The 23479-nt window shown below is 49.7% G+C and overlaps 1 protein-coding gene across 1 annotated transcript in view; it reads left to right on the forward strand.

The window, feature by feature from the left end:
• The window catches only part of XXYLT1 (xyloside xylosyltransferase 1), a 168344-nt gene that overhangs the window by 74766 nt on the left and 70099 nt on the right, over nucleotides 1-23479 (forward strand). Inside the window, exon 3 of the mRNA XM_043594550.1 lies at nucleotides 20685-20817. Coding sequence (XP_043450485.1) covers nucleotides 20685-20817 — 133 coding nt within the window. The remainder of the gene's footprint in view (nucleotides 1-20684; nucleotides 20818-23479) is intronic.

The following is a 23479-nucleotide window of genomic DNA, read 5'->3' on the forward strand; positions in this document are numbered from 1 at the left end:
TTTGGGGACTTGATACAAAATGGGGTGGAGAGTGTGATGGTTTCTTGACGTCTGATGGCATGGCTGGATTTCCTGGCTGCTGTGAGACTTGGCTTATATGACACTGACATGGGATGATCCATAGTCTTCATTAAAAAAAGATGATTGGGGTGCCTGTGGGGCTCAGTTGTTTGAGTATCTGACTCTTGATTTCGGCTCAGGTCACGATCCCAGGGTTGTGGGACTGAGCTCTGCTTCGGGCTCCTCACTGAGCATGGAGCCTGCTTAAGATTCTCTCTGTCTGTCTGTCTGTCTCTCTCTTGCTTGCTCTCTCCTCTCTCTCCTTTTACCCCTCTCCCCCACTGTCTCTCTCTCTCTCTCTCTCTCTCTCTCTCTCTCAAAAAAGAAAAAATCACCAGAGAAATATCTGCATGTCCTCATGACCTCCTTGTGTGGTGGGCTTCCTGTCCAGCCACCAGCTCAGTGACTATACCCTTGCAGAGTGAGGAAGCCAAAGGCTGTGCCCAGAAGTGCTTCTGCTGACACAGGTTCTGTGGGCTCGTCACCTGTGAGAGGCATCTCAGGAGTGACATCTGGTGACTGTCCTCCAGGGAAAGGGGGGTTGTGGCCTCCGATAGAGAACAGGAGTGACTCTCCGGCAGGAGCAGGGGCTTGGTGGGGAGCAGGGCAGTGCCTGCTTTGCAAATGCAAGCTCACTTCATCCAAAGAGATTCCTTTAAATTTGATTCCCTGAAGCCCGAATTTTACCCTGTTGCTTGACTGCCGTGGTGGGGATGGTGGGAGGAAGGAACTTTGGGGAAATAGGAAGCTCTGGCCCTTTGAAAATCGGAAAGGAAAATGAAAGAGCTTTGAAATGATGCTTTTAGTCACTGAGAAAATAGGATTCAGCTAATAAAAATATAGTTTCATGCCAGTTTTTTAGACACATGTCGGGTGTACCCTGGGAAGTGGGTTTTTGTTGTTGTTGTTTGCCAGGTCTTAGAAGACTCACTGTCATTTGGCATTGGGTACCACCAAGGTCAGTGGCCCCCCCCCCCCCCCCCCCGTGTATGTACTGTGTTGGTGGTTGGTTCCGGTTAGAACCGGAAGGGGTCTGAGGGACCCCCAGGCCTGGCCCCTTGTTCCACAGATGAGGAAGTGGACTCAGGGGCCACAGTGAGGCTGACCACGTGTGCCAGGGACCCTGGGAGCCACACCGGCTTCTTGGCCTCACCAGAAATGCTGATGAGGAATTAGGAATGCAGTCTGTGGGGTAACTGGAGTGTGTCCAGTTTCAAAACCTCCGGCAGCTCCTCTTGTTTTCCCGTCCAAGCATGGGCAAAGGAGCTGCCCTTCTGTGGGGCCCGTGGATGGTGGGGCCGGGGGCGGCTTGGGAAGCATTGGTTCTATTCTTTGTTTGGTTTCTCTATCCCAGGAGTCAGAGGGAGCAGGGCAGCCCATGGGGAGGCCGATCAGATGAGGGGCAGTTGACTTGAGTGCACCCAGAGAGAGCCCACACTTTTGACCTGTGGATACTCCCTTTGGGGCCCCAGCCCTTTGTAGCCACAAGTGACCATATGTGGCCCCAGCTCCTAGCAGGGCAGTGACATGCTGTGCTGTGCCCAGACCTCCTCGCCGGGCAGCAGGAGAACATGGGAGTGTTTTTGTCCATGGGACTCGGGCACATTCTTGATGCCCAGAGCAGCCCTGCGTATGGGGACCTCAGCTTTGTTCCCTGCCACCCAGGCTGGGCTCTGGTCAGCCAGTCCCAGAAAAGCTTGAGCTTCTCTGTCTGAACCATGGCTTTAATTCAGAGCCTCCTCCTCTCTTGTCCCGACTATTACGACTGCCTTTTGTCTCCCTCCTCAGCCTGGCCCCTCCACACAGCTTGGGAGGGCTTCACAGGGCACTCAGCAGCTCCCTGACTCCCTGCCATAATTTGCCCCCAGACCACCTTTCCACCCTCACCCCCTGCCCCCTGAACCCCTTATAAGTCCTTTACCACAGCCAAACTGGCTTGCTGTCTGCTCTCCCAGAGCTTTCTGCTCTCCTAGGCTCACATGGCCCTGCCTTTGCTGATGCCAGGCTCTCCTGTAATTCCATTTCCCACAGAGAAAAAACGCTGGTGTATATCAGGTTTTCAAAGCCTGACATGGACTGAATTGCATATCCCCCCCCCAGGTTCAGATGTGGAAGCCTAACTTCCAAGATGGTGGTCTTTGGAGATGGGCCTTTGGGAGGATCTTAGGGTTAAATGAAGTCATAAAGGTGGGGTCCTCGTCAAATGGGACTGATGCCCTGTATCGAAGAGCGAGAGATGCCAGAGTGCTCTCTCTGAGCGAGCGTAGAGGAAAGGCCTGCGGGACACTGTGAAAAGGCGGCGGTCTACAAGCCAGGAAGAAACCCCTCGGGGGAAAGTGAATTTGTCAGCACCTTGATTGTGGACTTCCAGCCTCTTGAACTGTGGGAAAATCACCCTCTTTTGTGTAAGGTAGCCAGTCTGCGATATTTGGTTATGGTGGCCTGAGCTAACGGAGACAAGGCCCGAGCGAATACCAAGTCTCCTCCAGGTCTGCCTGCTCGCTGCGCCCACAGCACTGCCCCTGCACCCCGGAAATGCACCACAGGCTTCCTCGAGTGATGGTGGCTTGTATTTAATCTCCATCATTAGTCTGTAAGCACTTTGATTGGCAGAGACCTTGTTTTGCTTCACCTAATCAGAGAGTCAGATATTATATGTTTATTCAACTAATAATTGAATGAAAATTGAATGAATTAACCCCCAGCCCCACCTTCTCACCCTACATCTTTACAGCTGGCCTCGAGGCTGCACAGAGTACTTTTATGGCCACTTTTCTGCTGTCCCTGCACTGGATGATCGTTAACCCGGTTCCTCTTGTGTATTAACATGTGGCTGAGCAGGGGTGGGGGGAGGGGCCCCAGAGTGTTCTTTTTTACCCTTTTATGTCCCGATTGGTGCGGCTTTCCCAGCCCAGCTGGTGGGAGGAAAGGAACTGTTTTGGTGATGGCACAAAGGAGAGCTGAGGCCAGGACCAGAACCGGACCATAATGATAGGGAGATGTTGGGGAAGGAGAGCAGGCCTATGTCCCTATGCCTTCCTGGTATGGTTTTCCTTGAGGAGCAGCGGCCACATCCTCTGTCTTTGGACCCCAGCCTCCCAAAACTTAGGTGACGGAGAGAAGCAGCTCCCTAGATGGGAGCTCTGTTATGTCTCTCAAGTTGAACATCGTCACCACTAAGAGCACAGCCCCGAGAGCCAGGGTACCTGAGGGGCACATCACATCAGATACCAGGACACCTGGTTGGGGAGAGAGGTGCCATCTGCGGTGGGGGGAGGTTGCCTAATCAGCTCACCCTCCTGCCCTAATCAAGTCCTGTGGCGGGTCTGCCTACTGAATGCTCCGGCCATGACTTTTACACCTCCCTCTCCTCTTTCACTCGGCTCAAGGCCAGCTCTGGGTTTTCACCAGTGGCTCCCTTTGCTCTGTGTTCCCCTGTATCTTGGCATTTCTCTTTCCCCATCGTTCACGTCTCAGCTCAAATGCTGCTTGTTTAAAAGGTGTTTTTGGTCTTCCCAACTTCACTTGCCCCTCACCATATCCTGTTGCACCCCCTTGCTCAGCTTGCTTCTTCTCCCCCCCGGCATTTCCTGCTGTGTGAAGTCATCTTGTCCAGACTGTGAGTGACATGGAAGCAGGTCCCTGGGCTGTCTTCCCCGCTCTATCTGCAGTGGTCAGAACACCGGCCACATAGCAGGGGGCTAATAAATACCTGTTGGATGATCAAAAGAATGCACAGCTGTCCGTCACGAATAGGAAAGGTGTCCTGTGTCTCAGAACTGTGCAGTGCGTTGCTGGCTTGTGTGTGGTTGCTGTGCCTACCGTGGTGCTGCCCTTGGACTTAGGAGAGAACGCAGGGTTCTGCTCACACTGCCAGCTTCAGGGGGTGTGTCTACTCCTGAGTGGTTTACTTCCAGCAACATTGACTTTTTTTTTGCTTTTACTATAGCACGTCAAGGCTCTCATTAGATGCAGAAGGCAAATTTGGTGCAGTTCCAGATTTTCCTGTTGGAAAGGGGGCTCCATCTTTAAACAGAAAGTCACAGCTCTGCCTGAGCTAAAGTGTTTTTGGCAGTTTTGGTCTTCAGGAAGACCCTGAGGTTTTAGAGACTGTTTATATCAAAGGAATGGAAGTTACCAGGCATCACAACTGTACTTCAGATGTGAGTGGAGGTGAAAGTGTTTTAAAAAGAAAACAGGGCTCATCCTGGCTTCCACAGAAAAGGAACATTCCTTTTTCTTCTGGTATGTGTTTCTTGTTCCTATGACCACACAGTCACGCCTCACTTTATAATTGAAATCATTTGGTGATCGTTTTAAGCTTGTTCAATTCTTCTGTCATTGACAGTTAACGAACTCAGTATCTGGGTGTTTATCCCTAATGACTAATAAGGTCACGATTGACTGTTATGTGACTTGCACAGAGACGGCTTTGTCTCTTAATATTGGAGTGGAATATTCATAAACAAATTTGCCCTGACCTAGTATTCCGGTAGCCAGATGATCTACACTGCCATGTGGGAGACTATCTGCCTCAATAGAGGGGAGAACGGGACAGGTCAAGGCCTCTCTGCTGAGCAATGTAGGTTTGGAGAACAGTCGAGACACCAAAACTGTGGACACTATCCTGCCAAGAAAAGGTCCAAATATCATGTTTCCGTAGGAATGCTCAAGTTTTTCCCTCATACAGGCACGCAGGAAATTAAACCACAAGAAAGGCCAAGTCAAAATTTCTTAATCCACCCAAACAATGAAATTTGAAATGTGGGTTTATGGTTGGAAAGTGGCTGGGTAAAAATAGTGCTGAGTGACTCAACAAATCAGCCTCTTAGGCTCCCAGAGCTGCTAATGCTTGTGGGCTTGGTAGCGGATCCCAGGGCTTGGCTGGTCAGAACTTGCCTTCCTTTGGGAAGGTGGGGCTGTCAGAACTCAGTCCCACTCCTGACACCTCTTGCCCGTGTTTCCTTCTTTCTCTGTACTCAATTCCAGAAGTTTTCAGTGCACGCTTACCACTGTCTTTTGGTGCTGTGACTCAGACGGAAGCCCCTTGCCTGCTTTTGGAGTTGGGTTCAGATGCCCTCTCTGTTTTGGGACAGTGGCAGCTTTATTGCCTTCAGCCACCATTTTCCACAGGGAGGTTCTTACGGTCACTTACCTGACTGGAGAGACTTGCTCTGCCTACCCCCTCAGGCTATCCCCTTTGCTGCAGAAGGTTGACTGTACATCCCAGGTTGTGGTCCTGTGTCTTTGTATATCTCTAAGGCTGGTCTGTCTTTTTTTGGATTCCTCACGCCTGGACCTGAGAGAAAGACTGAGAGAAAGACTCCTCATAGTAGACTCGAGGGTTTTTTCTCAGCTGCTGAGATCTCCAAAGTGCCTGCATTTGCCTTGAACTTCGAAGAGGTGTTTGGCAAGAGGAGATGTGGAAAATGTAGCACAAGTACACTTACATAAATGACAGGAAAAAACATCAGATGAGAGTAACTCCCAGCTTGTTCTTTCCTTTTTCTTAAAAAAAAAAAAAATGCATTTGGAAATCCAGAAAGCTACCTTGTGGTGAAGTAAGAGGGAGGCAGATATCTCTAGATGGACTTGATTATAGGATACAGATTATAAAAATGGGTAGCTCTAGCCACCTTGAGAAGGAATCCTAAAAAAACCTAAAGGTCATGGCAAATACCTTAAATCTGATATGTGTTGCCATAAAATGGGTATATTCTATGAGGTAGTTAATTAATCCCTTAATGAATGTTTTTAATTGAAAAAATGTTTTTAATTTAAAAGCAATACATGTCCATTTTGAGAAGATGAAAAGTACTTTAAAAAATGCACATTTTCTGGGGCGTCTGGGTTGGCTCAGGCCATTAAGCCTCCGACTTGGGCTCAGGTCACGATCTGGCAGTTCATGGGTTCAAGCCCTGCATCAGACTCTGTGCTGACAGCTCAGAGCCTGGAGCCTGCTTTGGATTCTGTGTCTCCCTCTCTTTCTGCCCCTCCCCTGGTCATTCTCTCTCTCTCTCTCAAAAATAAACATTAAAAAAAAAACTTTTTTAATGCACATTTTCTTCCAGTTCTTCCAGTGTATACACATATAAATACATCAATAATACTTTGTGTATATTTGACATACTGATAATCATGTTATTATTATATTATATGTCTTAGAATATTATATGTCTTAGAATATTAATTCATTTCAGTGATTACAAAAGAATACATACGTACTGTAGAGATGTAGACTACCATAAAGAAATTTAAATAATCTGTAATGCCACAGTGGGATGAGGCAAAGCAGCCATGCCTCCCAGTAGTCACAGCTTAGTGCAGTTCCCTTCCTTGAATTTGGGCTGGCTCGGTGACCTGTTTTTGACAAATAGGATATTGTGGAAGTGACGTAGCATGACTTCTGAGGCTCGGTCCCTAGGAGCCGTGCACTGTCAGCCTGCGTCTCTCGGAACACTTGTTCTTGGCAGGCTCCCCTTTGGGAATCCAGCTGCCACGCCGGGCAAAGCCAATACCCTAGGGAGAGCCCACAGGAAAGCGCTTTGGTTGACAGCCCCAGCTGAGCTCTTTGCCGATAAGCAGTGTGAGTCATGTGGTCATCCAGCCTTTTGGCTGACGCTGCAGCCTCAGCTGCTATTTTACTGTCTCCATAAGGGAGACTCCACGTGAGGACCACCCAGCCAAGCATAGTTGACCCGCAGATCCATGAGGGATAAGCGTACACTATTTGAAGATGCTAACTCTTGGGGTGGTTTGTCTTCAGCAACAGATAAACTGGCATGGCGTATGGGTGGATTTCGAAGCGAACGTGTTTAAAGGGAGCCTGTGGAGGCGAAAAAACTCAGATTCTGGAACCACTTAGGCCTGATGTGCATTCCTGCTTTGTCACTCACCAGCTGAGTGACCTTGGGCAAGTTCTGTGGCTACTATAAACCTGAGTTTTCCACCTTTGTTAAATGGGAACCGGGAGATTTAAAAGTTATCCAGTGTGGGGTGCCCGGGTGGCTCAGTCGGTTGAGCGTCCGACTTCGGCTCAGGTCATGATCTCACAGCTCGTGAGTTTAAGCCCTGGGTCGGGCTCTGTGCTGACAGCTCAGAGCCTGAAGCCTGCTTCGGATACTGTGTCTCCCTCTCTGTGCCCCTAACCCACTCACATTCTGTCCCTGTCTCTCTCAAAAAGAAATACACATTAAAAAAATTTTTTTTGAGTAATCTAGTGTGTGGCACACAGTAGGTACTACATAAGTGTTAGTTTCATATGGTAATACTTATCACCGTGAAGAATGCTCGTAAGGAGGATTGGAAGCAGTAGTGGCGGCAGCAGAGAATATATAATGAAAATGCTACTAGATTTGCAGTTTTTGAGGCTAGTAACAATGTCATTCATTTCTGAACCTCCTCCACACTGTCATAGTACATCGGCACACAGTAGGGACTTTATGGCTTGTTTGGCTTGGCATGGCTGGGGTCAACACAGAGAGGCCTATCTCCTGTGCCTGGTAAATGTGCTGAGAACAGCCGCTGGGTTATGAGTGAGGGAAAAGGGCCACCTCTGTTCAGAATCATGGGTGGCAGGGCTGGGGTGGGGTCTTGGAGGACGTGTGTCCTAACCCTCTCATCTTTACAGTCTGGGAGAACTGATGCCCACATGGGAGGTGGCTTGTCCAAGGCTGGACATAGCGGCAGAGTCAGACCTGTGAGCCAGGCCTCTACCCCAGTGCCCTGTCTACTCACACTTGCCTTAAGTCCTTAAATTCACATTTCATTAAATAAGGTAGAGCCCATGAATTGCTTGTTTTATGAAATAGAGGAAAGCCAGGGTGGGGTGGTGTCGCCTTCTGAAACTATCTGCAATATGCAGTCATGTCCGACTAGTCTCTCTATTCACTTACTTATTTTTGTAAGAATGCACAAGGGCCCTCTAGCGTGGTACCGCTGGAGGTTTTCCAAGAGGGTCATTTTCCATCCCTTCCGCCCCTCCCACCTCCCACTGGGTTCTTGGAGGATGGATCTGAAGTCACACCGCCAGCAACCCTGATGCTCCCTTGTCCAGTGCCCCTGTGGCAGGCGACCCCGAAGCCTTCCAGTCAGGGAAGAATTTGCCCGGCACGACCTGTTGTAAGCAGGGATGCCAGAAAGTTCTTCTTTACAGTAGAATGTCAGCTAATAAACGTAGAGGGAATGAAGGCGTTGGAAAGTCACCATTTGGTGATAACTATTATAGTAATAATTTATTCAGGTGAGGCGAATCAATGGATACTGAACCAGAGCAGGCAAAAATTTGTTCGGGAATAGGATATTTTCACCGTCTCAAAACGTTTCCCCACATAATGCTGTTGTTACAAAGAACAAACGGTAACTTTACGATTGAAGTTAACGTCATCAGTAATGGGACAAATTGACATGCTGTGCCTCCTGATGTGACAGCAAGAAGAACACTGCACTGCGTCTGTGGTGTTCTTGACAGAGATGCATAACCTGAATCTAATCACGAGGAAACATTAGACAAATGCACGTTGAGGGAGATTTTACTAAATAATTGCCCTGTACTCCTCAAATTGTCCCTGGTCACACAAGATGAGGAAAGACCGAGGGACTACTTCAGGCGGAAGAGATGTGACAACTATATTCCATCCTAGACCAGAAGTTTTGTTTTTGTTTTTGGACAATTGACAGATTTTGAATGGGACTATAGATTAAATGGTAGTGATGCATTAATGTTAATTTCCCGGTCCTGATAGTTGTGCTGTCATGAAGTTTCTGAGGAAATACACGCTGAAATATTTAGGCCTAATTTTTTTTTTTTTAAATTTCATCTGCAATTATGTCAGTTCGGCATTATATTTTATGTCTTTAATTAAAAATTAAAACAAATGACTTAAATTTTAATTATAAAATAGAAACTAGGTAATTAAATGAAATTAAGATTTAATTAAAGCAGAAATGAATTAATTAGTGCTTAGATACAGTTTGGAAGACAGAATCTTTTTGGTTATAGAGTCTGGGATGGGAACAGGTTAGGAAGGGGGTTTCTCAGGCACCCTTGCTCCATAGGAAGGCAGATTTGTGTTTTATTTTTTTTTAATTTTTTAAAAGCTTATTTATTTATTTTGAGAGAGTGAGACAGTGCAGCGGGGGAGGGGCAGAGAGAGGGAGAAAGAGAATCCCAAAGAAGCTCCACTTGTCAGCTTACGGCCTGATGCGGGGCTTGAACTCAGAGTCGGATGTTTAACTGCCTGACCCACCCAGGCGGCCCCAGATTTGTGTTTTAAATGGAAGTTAGAATGGAGTCTTGTGGCTTCCTCAGGTTCTCGGGTAATTCTTAGCAGACTTAGGCTCCTGCGAGGCTCCCCTTAACCTTGGTAAACAGGGGTGAAAGCATTGAAACACCACTGTGTTGGTGGGAGAGTCTATAAAATAGGGACAGTAATCCCTACATGTAAAGATTAAATGAGGTAAAATACATAAAAATGCTTAGCACAGTATGTGGCATTTGGAACCTCATTTTATAGGTGATGATAGATCGTTTTTTTTAACGTAGCATAAGAATCAATAAAATAACATGACATTTTGGCAAGAGGCCTGGCTCAGGAGACAAGAAACCTGAAAAGCTATCTGACCACTGGCCAAGTCAGTTTGCAAACTGTCACGGGCCCACAGGTGTTGCTCCCCCAAAAATTAAAACCATATTTTTTTTCTCCTGCTGCAAAAAGTAAGGGAATGGGTAGTTCTTTGCATATAAGCCTAAAAAAGGTATTTCTGGGCTCCTAACACAGAGAAACTGGTTTTTCCCTTCGACAGTTGCCGCGATGTGGATTTCTGGGCACAAGGAATGACGTGGGGCTGCTCTCTCTTCGGCTGCCCTGCGGTCCTGGGAGAACTTGCTCGTGTGCCCGCGGCCGGGCTGCTGCTTCTCCAAGAGGGGCAGCTGGCTCATCCCCTGATTGCACTTACCCTCCTCGTGCGGCGTCTCAGCCTTGGTTGCAGGTCCTTCTGCTGCGTTCGCTGCAGAGGGGGTGGGGGAGACCTGGGTAGCGGTAGGCTGCAGGACACCACAGAGAGGAGGGTGAGTCCACTGGGTGAAAAGGCCTCAGGACATTCAGGCCCAGGAAGGAGTAATGGGTTCATCATCCATACCGGGAGGAACTGCCAAAATACAGAAACCGTTTCATTAGTGATGTGGAAGAGATGGCCGCAGTGCTAGGACGCTGACTGCAGGATGGTCTGTGCTCACGTGGGTGTCGTCACCAGGGACCCTTGGTCAGCCTTCTGGCCCAGCACACAACCAGGCGGTGCGTGTCAAGTGTGCTCTCAGTGCCAGAATGGGCGCCTGAGAGGCCTGCCACCAGAAACTGGATGAGGAGGTGGCAGCCACCCCCGCGTGGTGCCCCCCAAGCGAGGTGTCGTGCTCACAGAACTCCCGTGGCATCCTGGAGACTGTTTGAAGGGCCTGCCCTGCTGTCTGGGGTCTGACTGTCTCTGGTGTGGTTCACCTTCCTCATGACTGTGTCTGGATTCTGAGAGACACATTGGGACACAGGGTGGAGAGCCAGCCTGGATGTGACGAGTGAAGCCAGTGATGGAGGAGCCCTGCCCTGGCAGGCACACTCTCAGGGGTGGCCAGCAAGGAGCTGGTGAGGGCCGATCGGAGGTCTGGAAGGTGGGCGGACGGGAGCGCGGCAGGAGCTCACCAGCGGCGAGAGGGCTTCCTGAACAGGGAAGAGGTGTGTGCACATGGGTCAGAGGACACGGGCTTGGTTCCTGTTTTGCCGTTATTGATGATGTGAGCTTAGCAAAGCCTAATCCTTTGGGCCTGTATTTCTTCACCTGTCAAGTGAGTGGAATTACTGTGTGCCAGCTGTGGAAGTACTGCTAGTTGCTGCTCTGTGTCCATTCTCTTCCTTTTCAGTTATTTGTTTGTTTATTATTTTTTAATGTTTATTTTTGAGAGAGACAGACAGAGCAAAAGTGGGGGAGGGGCAGAGAGAGAGGGAGACAGAGAATCCGAAGCAGGCTCCAGGCTCCGAGCTGTCAGCACAGAGCCCGACGCGGGGCTCGAACCCATGAACCACGAGATTATGACCTGAGCCAAAGTCAGACGCTCAACTGACTGAGCCACTGAGGTACCCCTTCTTTTTCATTTATAAGCGAATCCCATTTATTTGGGTGCAGCATTATGCCCCGTAAAATAATTTCATAGCTTCCCTTGCAGCTAGGTGTGGCCATGTGACTAAATTAGGGACTTCCAGGAAAGTTGTTCAAAGGGTCTGCCTCATTGCAGGGGAGGGAACCTTTCCCTTTCTTCCCCCTTGTTGCCTGGAGCCCCAGTAGCTCTCTGGCACCATGCAGTGACCTTGAGAATGGAAACCAGGTCTAGGATAATAGAACGGAAAGGTAGAAGGAGCCAGGACCTTTGACAGCTTCATGAAGTGGCCCTACCACACCTGGATGACTTAGCTTTAGTCTTCTGTGTGTTCAAACCATTGTTACTTTACATCTTCTGTTCTATGCAGCTGGACCCAACCCACATGGATGCCCCTGCCCCCTAGGGTTGTTGTAAGGTTTAAACAAGCTAAAGCATAGCAAAGCATTTTGTGAGTTGGGAAAGCACTTTGCACGTTGCTATGTGCCATAAAAATACAAGGAATCAGTCCTGTTATTGCCATTGTCATTTGCGTAAACCTAAGGGGCAGGCTGCGGTGACCAGGCCCAGACAAGCTGGCTGGGCCAGGGGCACCAGTGTGTGTCAGAGCTTGGCATGGGGATGGGGGCTGCAGGCAGTGGAATAAAACCTTTGTTACTTTTCCTTTGGGGGAGTGCAAGCGGGGGAGGGGCAGAGAGGGGGACAGAGGATCCAAGGTGGGCTCTGTGCTGACAGCAGTGAGTCTGATGCGCGACTCAAACTCATGAACCGTGAGATTGTGACCTGAGCAAAAGTCAGACGCTCAGTTGACCGAGCCACCCAGATGTCCCTAGTTTTCCTAATTTTACACTGAATCCATAGGTGTGGCCTGGGCTCAAATGCGAGAAAGAGGGAGAGAGGGGTTGGGGGACGTGAAGAGTGAGGGCAGATGAGATTAGAAACAGGGGCCCCCACAATTCCGGTGAAGAACCTCAGAGTGAGCAGTTTGGAAAGTTGAGCCGTGAGAGCGTTCGGGTAGACCAGTGGTCAGTGTATCACTATTTTCAGAAAGCACCTGTGACTTCTGCCCAAAGAGGACTGTTTTCTCCAGCTGCCATCCCCAGGGCTCTTTGAAAAAAGCCTCCTGGTGAAGAGCAGAGACCTGGCGTCAGTCTCCGTGTTGGTGAACAAAGCCAGAATGTGGTCATGCCCCAAATAGGAAGCAGGGCTTAAGCTTTTGCAGATAAAAAAATCAAGTTTCTAGCAGACCCCAGAGAGCTAGAAGCTGTGGAGAGGCCAGCGGGGGCCACGGACATCCATGCCATAGAAAGGAAAGAAAGGCGGATGTTCTGCTTTCCAAATCCAAAATTCAGTTTCCTCTGTAGATTAAAATTCGTAAAGATACATGAGCTATAATTTCATATTGGCAATAGAAGTGAGAGGAAAATTGAGACCAGGTGTTATATGTGTTGTCGTATATTATATACGTCCCTAAAGTTTTTCAGCCAAGTTGGAAATAAATTCTGTTCTATCCTAAAGCATATGATTTATATACCTAGTCACCGAAGGCACTAGGGGTGAGGGAGGAGGCTCATGTTACACTGTTGCTAAAGCAAAAACTGTGCCTTTTCATAATAATTTGTTTTGTTTTGTCCACAAAACAGGAGCTGATAGTTATAAAAAATGTGAGCGTGGAGCCATAGCTCACACTCACTTTTCCATGCTTAATTTTGAGAGGGGGTGAGTAGGGCTGGAAGAAAGAATTTGTTGTATAGCTAATGCATAAAACTGACTGTGGCCATTAATTTCAACCTCTTGGCCCCAAAACCTTTTACCAGAGCTGCTAACAGGTTGTATAAATCACTCGCAGGAACTCCATTTCCTCCCTTCGCTCCTCCCCCAGAGGTAGGTGCAGGCTGCTGATGTGGAAAACAGATCAGCCTGGGGAGAGTCAGGGACTTCCTGGCTGAGCAGCGTCTGCAGGGTCCAGCCTGTTGTGTCCTGGCCACCCTGGGGAGGGGGGCGGGGGAGGGGGGGGAGAGGGGTGGGGGCGGTGGTGAAGAGCAAGATGGGCTTTAGAGCCCAGCATTCCCTGGTGAGTCTCAGCCCTGCCACTTTCCAGCTGTGTGATCTTGATTACCATACTTCTTCATTTCCTCATTTGTCAAGCAGAAATCATAATACCAATCTCAGAGCATTTGGATGATTAAATGATTATAATACATTTTCTGCCTGTTGGCTATTGTCATTGAAAACTTCCTCTCAACTTTTGTGGCGTGAAACTCTTCCCCCCTCCCCCCCCCCCAAGTTTCTCCGTTGGCCTCTGCTCAATGGAAGGGAACTCCAATAGTTTTTCAGCTCACTGAGGGTAAGGGTCTTGAGGGAGGTGGTTGTGGGAGGTGGGAACCCCTTCTCTGTCCACAGAAGCCCCAGCCACTGTACCGGGGTGCTCTGGAGCTGTCTGATGTTGTCATCCTTGATGTGGCAGCATTTCATATGTTTAAAGATAGGGAGATTTTAAAAGGGCCTCAGGGACGTCTGAAGGCTTTTCAGACATCTGTGTGTGAAGGCACACACGGAAACCCGTGTGTGATGGATCAAACGCACTGCTGGGTGAGGAAGTCTGTGATCTCAACTCTGACGCTTCCTCACTAGGTTGCCTTAGACAAGTCGCCCATACTCTCTCTGCCTCTGGTTTCTCATTTGAACACAGGAGGTCCTAATGGCTGCCTGGCAGAAGTGAAGCAGAGGTTCACGAGCTGGCTCAGTAAGTGTAAAGCCCTCGTCATGGCCTGGCACACGGATACCATCTCTCTGCTCCTCAGGAGGGACCGTGTGACCAGGCTGGAGGAGCCCCAGGAGTCTGTACCCAAGGCCTTGGACGCTTGGCATGTCCCACCTTCGTTGGTGGCAGCTCTCCCCATAGTTAGCCTGCCGTCCTGCAGCTGGGCCTTATGCCGCGAAAGGAGTGGAGAGGGGGGCTTTGAGGGACAGGGAAAGGCCCAGCTGGGAAGAGACCCAAGTTCTCTGTTGGGTCTGAGAATCACCACAGCCACTGTCAACTACAGACACCCTCAGGGGCACCGCTGGGGTCTGTGCATTGTGGTGACCAGTCTTCCATCACAGACCGAGACCCTGTGCAGCAGGAGCAGCCAGTCTGGCGTGGCTGGTGCGGCACATCAGGATTGGGCCTGGGCCGTGGGCCTCTTACCGTTCGGGAGGGTCCCTACCCCTCTCAGTGGCCTTTGGCTCCTGCAGGCCAGATGTGCCTCAGAGGAGGATAAAACAGGTGGCAAATTGTTGCAGTGTTTCCAAGCAGACAGTGAGAAATCAAGCTTCCTTTCCAAGCAGCTGCTTCCAGATTCTCCACCTCGTGACACCTCACACACTCGGGTTGCCACAGTGTCCCCTTTTCCCTGAACCCTCTCCTGGCTAATGGAAAGCTAGGGGTAGTGTTCTGAGGTGAAAGCCCTCTGATGTGTTATAAATATTTATCTCTGGAAAGCTCTGAAGCTTTTTCAAGACAGAAGGAGAAAGGAGGCACTTGCACAGTCGATCTGCCCCCTCGGAGAAGGCCCGTTCGTTGTGCAGGATGGTAGGCCCAGTGCTTACCCAAGCATGTCTGTCTTTTCATAATTCCCTGATCTATTTTGTCGTGTGTTGTTCTGTGTGTGTTAGGATGCATCTACCAGGAATTACTTCTGGGGCTAGGAGAAGGGAGGGGAGTGGAAAAGAGGCTTCTTTTCCCCTTTTGTTTGTTTTTGGGTATCATTAATTACTCACTCTGGGTTGTAATTCCATCCATGGTCAGATGACATGCCTTGTGACTGGTTTAATTGAAGGCTGATGATGAGCTGTCTCAAGCCTTTCCACGGGGGAATGTTGACTTGGGAAGCGCCCAGCTGGTTCTAAGGCCGCGCATGTTGTCTTCTGCCGTGCACTGGAGCAGAGGAATGGACCCTCTGGCTCAGCCAGGCTGTGCTCGGGGCCTCAGGCGCCAGCAGCCGGGCTGGGCCTCCTGAACCCTGAGTACAGTCACCTGGGCAGTCAATTACTTCCTCCGTGCTCTCCAGGGCCAGGATGGTCATGACGGTAATGGTCTAGGTCTTGAAAGCTGCATTTGTAGCCAGCACTTCTAGTCCCGTCTTTCCTTTTCTAACCTGTTAGAAACAAGTGGCACCATTTTGTTAGCCTGCAATGGGAGCATGAGAGAGTGAGGTGAGTGGATGTGGCCCCTTGTGAAGATGATACCACTACTTTACCCCCTTGAAGTTCAAGTGGAAAAATGTCTCAGACCAAAAATCCCACCTAGATCCTTAGCATCCTTTCCCACTTTGAGTTGACATATACTAGTGGCTCCTGTCTTATTGTCAGATGTTTATCAGTCCTGTGGTTGGGGGTTTCAGCCAGGACCCCTGAACCGCCTTCTATACTCAGGATACAGCAATTCTTCCATTTCCTGAAATGGCCCGGGTCAGCCTGTCTGATCTCTTGCCAACAACCGTCCCCCATGGAAACCAGTGTTCAAAGTCCTGAATGCTGATCCATGAAGGGACACTGCTGGGAGTTCCTCTGCATTCTGTCATCTACTGAGGGGTCTGGCCAGCCTGCCTCAGCCCTGGTGCTCATCTGAGGATCATGTTCCTCAAATCCCTCATGCCACACAGGGCTTTTCCTAACACATGGGCAAGCTTCCTTCTATCTGAGAAAATGATGCACTTCAGTTCTTGGTTTTATGATTAAATGCATACATGACAAGATTGGTAAGTTTGAGGGGCTGGTTGGATGGCCCATCTTCCAACTAACTGGATGTCGCAGCAAACATGTTTCCAGGAGTGAACAGGTCCAGCTAGAACAGAAGATGACTGGGTGTGGACCAGTGGAGGTGGGGGGACAGTGTTTTACTACTGGCTGTTGTAGTTCTCACACCAGGCACTGAGCTTGTGTCTCCATGGGTGACTCCTGGTTGTTAAGTCAGGCTTCTGCCTCCCTTTGAATGTGCGACTCAAGGTGTGTTCTTAGAGAAATTTAAAGATTTGTTGGCTTTGGTTGTTTTCTGACATCCCTGGCTGATGTTAATGTGAGAATATGGAGAGCAGTTTTCCAAAAGCTGGCTATAAAGTATGTGGATCATGGAGGTCTCTTCTTTCTTTAGCTGCAACTATTTATCTTCAGGTTTCCGTTTTCATGGTATGATATGCACATCCTCCATGAGCTGCTTGTATTGGGTGCCTGGCAAGTCTTGCGCACAGCCCTTTGGGCCATATTATTTTGGCCACGGTGTTTTCTGCTCTTGAGTTTATGGCCCAAATTGGGAGTGGGTAGAGGGTGGGGGGCACTAATTGACATGAGAGCATTAGCTAGGCAATCAGAAGACCTGAGTTCTGGGACCAGCTTGGCCACTTAGCTCAACTGTGTGACCCCTGACAAGTCCCGTGTCATCCTTGGTCCTCAGTTTCTCCATCTGTATAATGGGTAGATTTGCTCTTCTTTCAGATCTGTTATCCTAGATTATTCTGCCTTTTTTTTTTTTTTTAACCATTTTCTCACGGGATTCTGACATGGCAGACATTCACCCAGCCTGGACGCTGGCCATTGTTTTGAGTTTTGTAGATGTCTAGTCCCTTTTCTGAGACGCCTTTTCCCATGCTTTATAGATTTCATCTCCTTTTTGTTTTGGAGTCAGTTATCTCACCCATTTATTACTTAAATCTCAGTGGTCATAACTGCTGTCATTACAGCCGTCCTCCAGCCAGCATCCCCTCTGGGCCGTCACCATTGCTGCCACTGCCATGTATCCATCTTATTTCATCCTTAGAAGAGCCTTTCAACATTATAGATACCACCTCCCCTGCCCCAGCCATGCAGTTCCCACAGAGAGAGGACGACGCCAAGGACCAGAGGCCAGAGGAGCAGGGCCCTTTAAGAGAATCTCACCCCAGTCCATTCCAGCCTTCCTAGTAAGCATCTTCCTCTTTCCAGCAGTGACATTTGCAACTTGGCATCTTATTTCAAAATCACATAAAAGAATAACCGTCTGGATAGATGCCCGCATGACATTGCAGGTTGCTCTGAGGGCTGTCGGCTCTCAGAACAGAAGGGAGTGTCCTCCTGCCTCAGCCCAAAGAGTAGTAACTGGGTCAGTCCTTTCACATCAGTGTGAAGAAGTCCGTTCGTGCATACCTGCTGCCTCTTCCCTTCCTAACCAGTTAACTTATTTGGTGAAGTCCCTCTTGGAAGAAGTATTAGCAACTTATAGTAAAATAAGGTACCTTACAAGTGAGGAGTTATAAAACCATAAAAACATCTCAAATTCCTGTGTCTCAGGGCCGCACATGGCCTTTTCCAGCTTTACTCCCAGCCAGTCCCTAAAGGGCAGGGAAAGTGCTTAGATTTATTGATGGGCTTCTTAAGACAAGGCCAGGGCTCTGCCAAAATGAAGGAGCTGGGTCTCTTCAGGAGACATCTGATGCCCCTGAACTCCGCTCTCCCAGCACATTTCCACCTTCAAGGAACACTCTGGCAAAGATGGGGAGGCAGGGACCCAGGGGGCAATGCCCATGTCTTTGACCGGGGCCTGTCCAGGCAGGGGAGGGAAGGAGGCATTCGGGCTGCACTTCGCAGAATAGGTTGGATTTAGATGGCCTTGAAAGACCAAGGGGTACACATAGCACGTGGTAGACTCTCAAGGAAGACCAGCTGACTGAATGGCCTCTCCACCACTGGGAGTTTCTTTAATTATAGCGGAACTATTTGCATGTAGAGGACTTCCCTTACGTTCTACATTTGGCTTTTTGTCTGTCAAGGTCTTTGGCACTTCGCTGTGCCCCTCTATGGTGGCAGGGGGTGCCAGATCTGCCTCCCTGGAGCTTCTCTCTGATCAGAGGGGAATCAGGGTCAACTGGAAAGAGTGTGCTGGGCTTTCATGTGAAGCTGACCAAAGGTCAGACCCCAGCTCCAGCACTTGTTTATTGTGGGACCTTGGGCTGTTGTTTTTAACTTTCCTAAGGCTGTTTCTTCATGTGAACATAGGAATAACTCAACACGTTGGGTGGTTATGAGAAGTAAGCTAAGTGCCTGTGCAACATTGGGTACTTAAAAACCACTCACAGAAAGGGTGGGTGCTTCCATGTGACTGTCACTGGTGTCATTGGAGGTACACCCTGGAGCCATGAGGATGACGTTTCCCCTTCTTGCATAGCCCTGTCAATACCACACAGAAGTTCCACCATACATCCTTGAGGCCTCCCCATCTTTCGGCCAAACGCCCTTGTTCCCTTCCACCACCTTCCTCGGCAGAACCTGTCATGATGTGGTTTCTCTCCTCAGGATGATGGTGCCCTCCTGTCCCTATCTCATTAAGTGCTCTGCTCTACTGTGTGTAAGAACCACCTGAGACCCTGGACGTAGGAGCTTGGGGCACAGGAAGTGGAAAGGAAGGGAGGGAGGGAGTGAAGAAGAAAAGTGGCTGGACGGGGTGTGTGTGCACCCCCTCACCATGACTTCTTGATGGCTACGATTCTCATTCCTAGATGTTCTCTTCTGGGACACAGCGTCCTTCCCTAAGGTCCCCATCAGGTACTGTGTCTTTGTTCCCCAGGGCCACCTCTGAAAGCAACGGGTGCCCTGAGGCTCTGCCCTGTGGTCTGTATCTCTTCTCCACTCCTAGTTTAAGGCAGCTTTCTGGGAGACAGCGACGTCAACACAAGGGCCTCCCGACCGCAGGCCCCAAGTCGTCACCTTTCCTGGTTTCTCTGTTGTTGTTGTTGTTATTGCTGTTTTTAGTGCAGGAGGGAGAGCAGCAGTTTTACTCATTGGCGTGTGGGCAGTGTGAAGCCAGGCAGGCAGCAGTGTTCCATGGCTAGGCGAGCTCATTTTCCTGCATCCCCTTCCACAGGGCCAGAGAGGCATGGCTTTGGTGCCCCCTTACTTTCCTCAGGCCTGGGCAGCTGGGGTCTCACCTCGTGTAACTTATTTTTTTCAGAACGCTCACGTCAAATGTCAACTGATGTGTTGTTTGTTTTGTTTTGTCTTTTTTTTTTTTTTCCTGTGCCACAAAGGAAAAGAGAACAAGAACAAATGAATCAGTTTTTCTGGAATCATAAGCTGTGATTTCTTCATAAACTAATTTTGAGAATGGCTATTGAATTCCACAAACATTCCTGAGTGTTTACTGACCACCAAGGCCTGCCCTATGAAGGGGTGGAGGCCGAGATGCCAAAGATAGGGTCCCTGTCTTCAGAGGGCTTCCTCGGGAAGCCTGTGCTCAGATAGCCGTCATGTCCTGGGGGGAGCCTCATGTTCCGGATGGGTGTTAGTGTGCCTCGGCTGCCCAGGCATGCCCATAGTTCACAGCCCAGCCCAAGTCTCCCTCCTCCATGAAGTCTCCCTTGACTGCGTCAGGCATCAGTGAGTTCCCTACTCTCCAGACCCTGGATTCCTTCAGTCCTCTGCAGCTTGAATACAAGATGTTTCCCGTCTGTCCTCTCCTCTTCCCGGCACCACAGCCTCCCGAGGCCCGTTGTATCACCCCCACATTAACAAATGAGACAGCTAGGATTTAAACAAGTCATTTTCCCAGGGTCACAGAGTTAATCAGCAGCAAAGCTGGAACTTGCACTTCGTGTCCGATTCCCACCTCAGGCCTCCTCCTCAGTGCAGAGCACTTTCTCTCCTCCATCATCTGACCCTGAGCGCCCCCTCTCTGGAGCCCCTGCAGCCCCTCCCATTTCATGTCCGCACTGGTTCCTCCCCTCTTGGTTTCAGTCACCTGCTATCACTCCTGGGGTGGGGGGCAGAGGCCCATCAGCTGGGTCCGGTCCCCTGCTGGCACAGGCGCTGAGTCAGGCTTGGTAGGGGAAGGAGGAGAGAACTTAGCCAGTGCCTCCCTCCTCCCCTCTCGCCCTGAGTCATCTGGAGGCAACAGAAACAAACAGAGCTTATGTGCCAGGTAATTGTGAGACTCAGTTTGTCTAATTATAGTTCACTTTGTCTTTCAGCCAGTGGAATAAAAACAGTATCTGAAGTCTTTCAGCTGTTCCCCTTTGGGTCAGCATCCCAGCCTGACACACTACGTTTGCAGAACGTGCTAATAAGGGTGGGTTTTCAGCTCTCTCTCCTGTGGGTCGTTTACCAGCTGTGCCCCAAAGAGAAACACCTGTATGCTCCACGCTAGATCCTTTTGAGAATGAAGTGGTGTGCTGTTGACAATGACACCAGGACAGTGGGCCTGAAGTAGGGCACATGGTCACCGAGTTATAAACAAGATGCCTGCCTGCGATTGGAAGGAAAGGTGGAGTGGTTGTTTACGAAGGCTTCTCATGCGGAGTGGGTTGCTGGTGGATGAAGCGCCTCTGTTTCCAGCCATAACTTTGCATCATTCAGTGACTGTAAGAATGATCCACTACCTGTTTCTGCAATTTCCACTCATTTTCTGTCAGTGGCTGAGCCTCCCAGGATGTGTGTCTGTGTCTTATTGTTTTCTTTTTCTTTCCTCCAGAGATCCTGCGGATAATTCAGCTGGACCTAGACCTGAAGTACAAGACCAACATCCGGGAATTGTTTGAGGAGTTTGACAATTTCCTGCCAGGCGCCGTCATTGGCATAGCAAGAGAGATGCAGCCAGTATACAGGTATGTGGCAGCTGTAGGGGACGTGGCGTCCAGGACCCTCTCCACCCCTTCAGACTGGGATTTATCGGTAGACAGTCTTTCTACACTTAATCTCTTAGAGACACATTTGTACTTACTGCCTGTCGTCAACAGTGCGGGCAGGTGGGTCCGCTCCAAAGCCGTAGATGCTGCCTCGTTCTTTTTGGGGAGTGTGTGACATTTTTCTTGTAGAAAGGGGAGCTGTTTTGGTTGTTGGTTGTGGTTAAGCTCAGAATTTTAAAATCTTGGGCTTTGCCTTACAGAGGGAGGTATCAGGATATGGCTTTAACTTGCCGGTCTGATGATGAACTAGGTTTTCTTGGCCTCTCGGTCACCAGTGACCGCTCCTCTGTTGAAGCAGAGTCTCAGTGTCTTGTAAGGAGGCAAAGGCAGCACAGCTCTGGAACACAGGTTGGCGTTCCCCGCTCACGGTGAAGAACGCATTCTGCGTCGTGCACGGCTTCATTGTCAAGCACGCGTCGTAGAGAAACCCCAGCGTCTGCGAACCGGGAGACATGTTCAAGAATATCCATTGCAGCATTGTGTGTGGTAGCCAAAAACTGAGAATGACTTAAATGCCATAGATAGCAGAATGGATAAATAAAATACCTTCATCTGAGTGAGTCCTACACAAAACCAAAAATGAGCACGTGGTACCTACGCACACTGCTAGGCAAAACTAAACTGTAATCTTCAGGGATACGTACCATGTGGCCCAAATTATAAGGAAAACCAAGGAAATGCTGATCCCCAAAGCCAGCACAGCGTTCCTTCTGGAGAGGGTGGGGTGGGGGAGGGGTGGGGAGCAGGATGTGGGCGGAGGTTGCCTCTGGAGTGCCTCAGTGTGGTGTCAGTCCTCTGCCACGGGGGCCGTGCGCGGGGTTGCGCGTCATCCTGTGTGTGTACTATACATCTTACAGTTGAAACAAAGGAGAGGAGAGGCAAAAGCACGTACAAGTTTTCGTTAAAAACTAGACCCATGGTTCTGGATCTAGAGAGTTCCAGGTCACTGACTGGTCCTCCTCTGGGCAGAGCCAGAGCACCCCCAGAACCGAGCTGCCTGGAGCGGGGATTTCACCGTCCCCTGGGCTGGCCCGCTCTTTGTTCTCTGCGCATCCCCTCCCGCTGGCTCCCTGTGGACATTCTTGGAGCCATGCCGCCTTTGGAGAGCTGCAGAGCACAGGCGACTGGTGACCCAAGAGCCCGTGCTTCCCCTAAAAGAGAGGGGAAGAGTGACAGCCTGCTTGCTTGTGGTTATTTGCAACACGCAGATCACATAACAGGAAATTCCTGCGAGGCCTCTGAGAGGGCTGATAACCCCTGGGCCTTGTGGGCTGTTCGCCCTGACGTCATCCTCTCCCACGGTGTCCCCCGCCCCCGCCCCATCACAAAGCAGGGCCTAGTACTCGGAGAGGCTTTGGGCAAACACTTGCCACTTCCAGCTCCTAGCAGCCTCCGGGCCTCATTCCCTCACCTTCGCGCAAGGTGTATCTTATGTCAGTGGTTCTCAATTTCACAACTGGAGGCGCTGGAAAGGAGCACTGAACTGAGAGTCCAAAGTCCTGTGTGCTCATCCCTGTGCACAGGGCCTGGGTTCCCCCATCTGAGAACAGGAGCAGTTGTGCTCCTAGACTTCCCGCCCCTGGCTCTGGCACTGTGATCCCTCTCTCCTGCCCCTCACCATTTCCTCAGTGTCTTTCCTCAGTCCTGAGGCTGCCTGTCTGCTGCGGGGGCGGGGGGGCTCCTCACTGCTCAGTAGGGGCCAGGGTCTCCTGGATACTTGTACCAGGCTCATTTTTAAATGCAGTCAGAGCAGTGATACCTTCAAGGCCTGATCTGGAATCTTCTCATGTAATATACATGGAAACGTGATCACATTTATATCGTTTTGGCCAGAATTTATGTTTTTTGTAGATCTAGGATTTTATTAATCGTGAAACTTAAATCAATTTAATTGTCTGGACTTCTCAAAAGAAATCTCTGAGAGATTTTTGGGGCGCCTGGGTGGCGCAGTCGGTTGAGCGTCCGACTTCAGCCAGGTCACGATCTCGCGGTCCGTGAGTTCGAGCCCCGCGTCAGGCTCTGGGCTGATGGCCCAGAGCCTGGAGCCTGTTTCCGATTCTGTGTCTCTCTCTCTCTGCCCCTCCCCCGTTCATGCTCTGTCTCTCTCTGTCCCAAAAATAAATAAATGTTGAAAAAAAAAAATTAAAAAAAAAAAAAAAAGAAATCTCTGAGAGATTTTAGATCCAAAACGAAATTGAATTTTTCTCACCTTCGGAGTCTTTAATTATCTGAGGAAAATCAGACCTCTGTGGCTGGGCTGCTGAAAGAGGCCCAAACTGCCCTGTCCTTAGGGCTCGTGCACTCAAGTCAGCAGAAATGAAAACTCCTTATGGTGCTCCCACCTTCCCCTTCCATTCCTCCCCAGCTGAAATGTTTATAAAGCCTCTAATAATTAAGTCTGCAAACGGCTGTCCTGCACGAATGTGCGCCCTACTGGCTCTGGGTAATTGCCTCTGAATATTTGCAGTCTCGTGCTGGGGCTGGGAATGGCTTGGTGCTGGCTTGGTGTGAGGGGTGGGGGGTGGAGTATGGATTTTTTTTTGCTGTCTTCCACAAGAAAACTGGAGACTCCACTGCCCCC

The sequence above is a fragment of the Prionailurus bengalensis genome, chromosome C2 (genome assembly GCF_016509475.1).
Source record: "Prionailurus bengalensis isolate Pbe53 chromosome C2, Fcat_Pben_1.1_paternal_pri, whole genome shotgun sequence".
Lineage (NCBI taxonomy): Eukaryota > Metazoa > Chordata > Mammalia > Carnivora > Felidae > Prionailurus > Prionailurus bengalensis.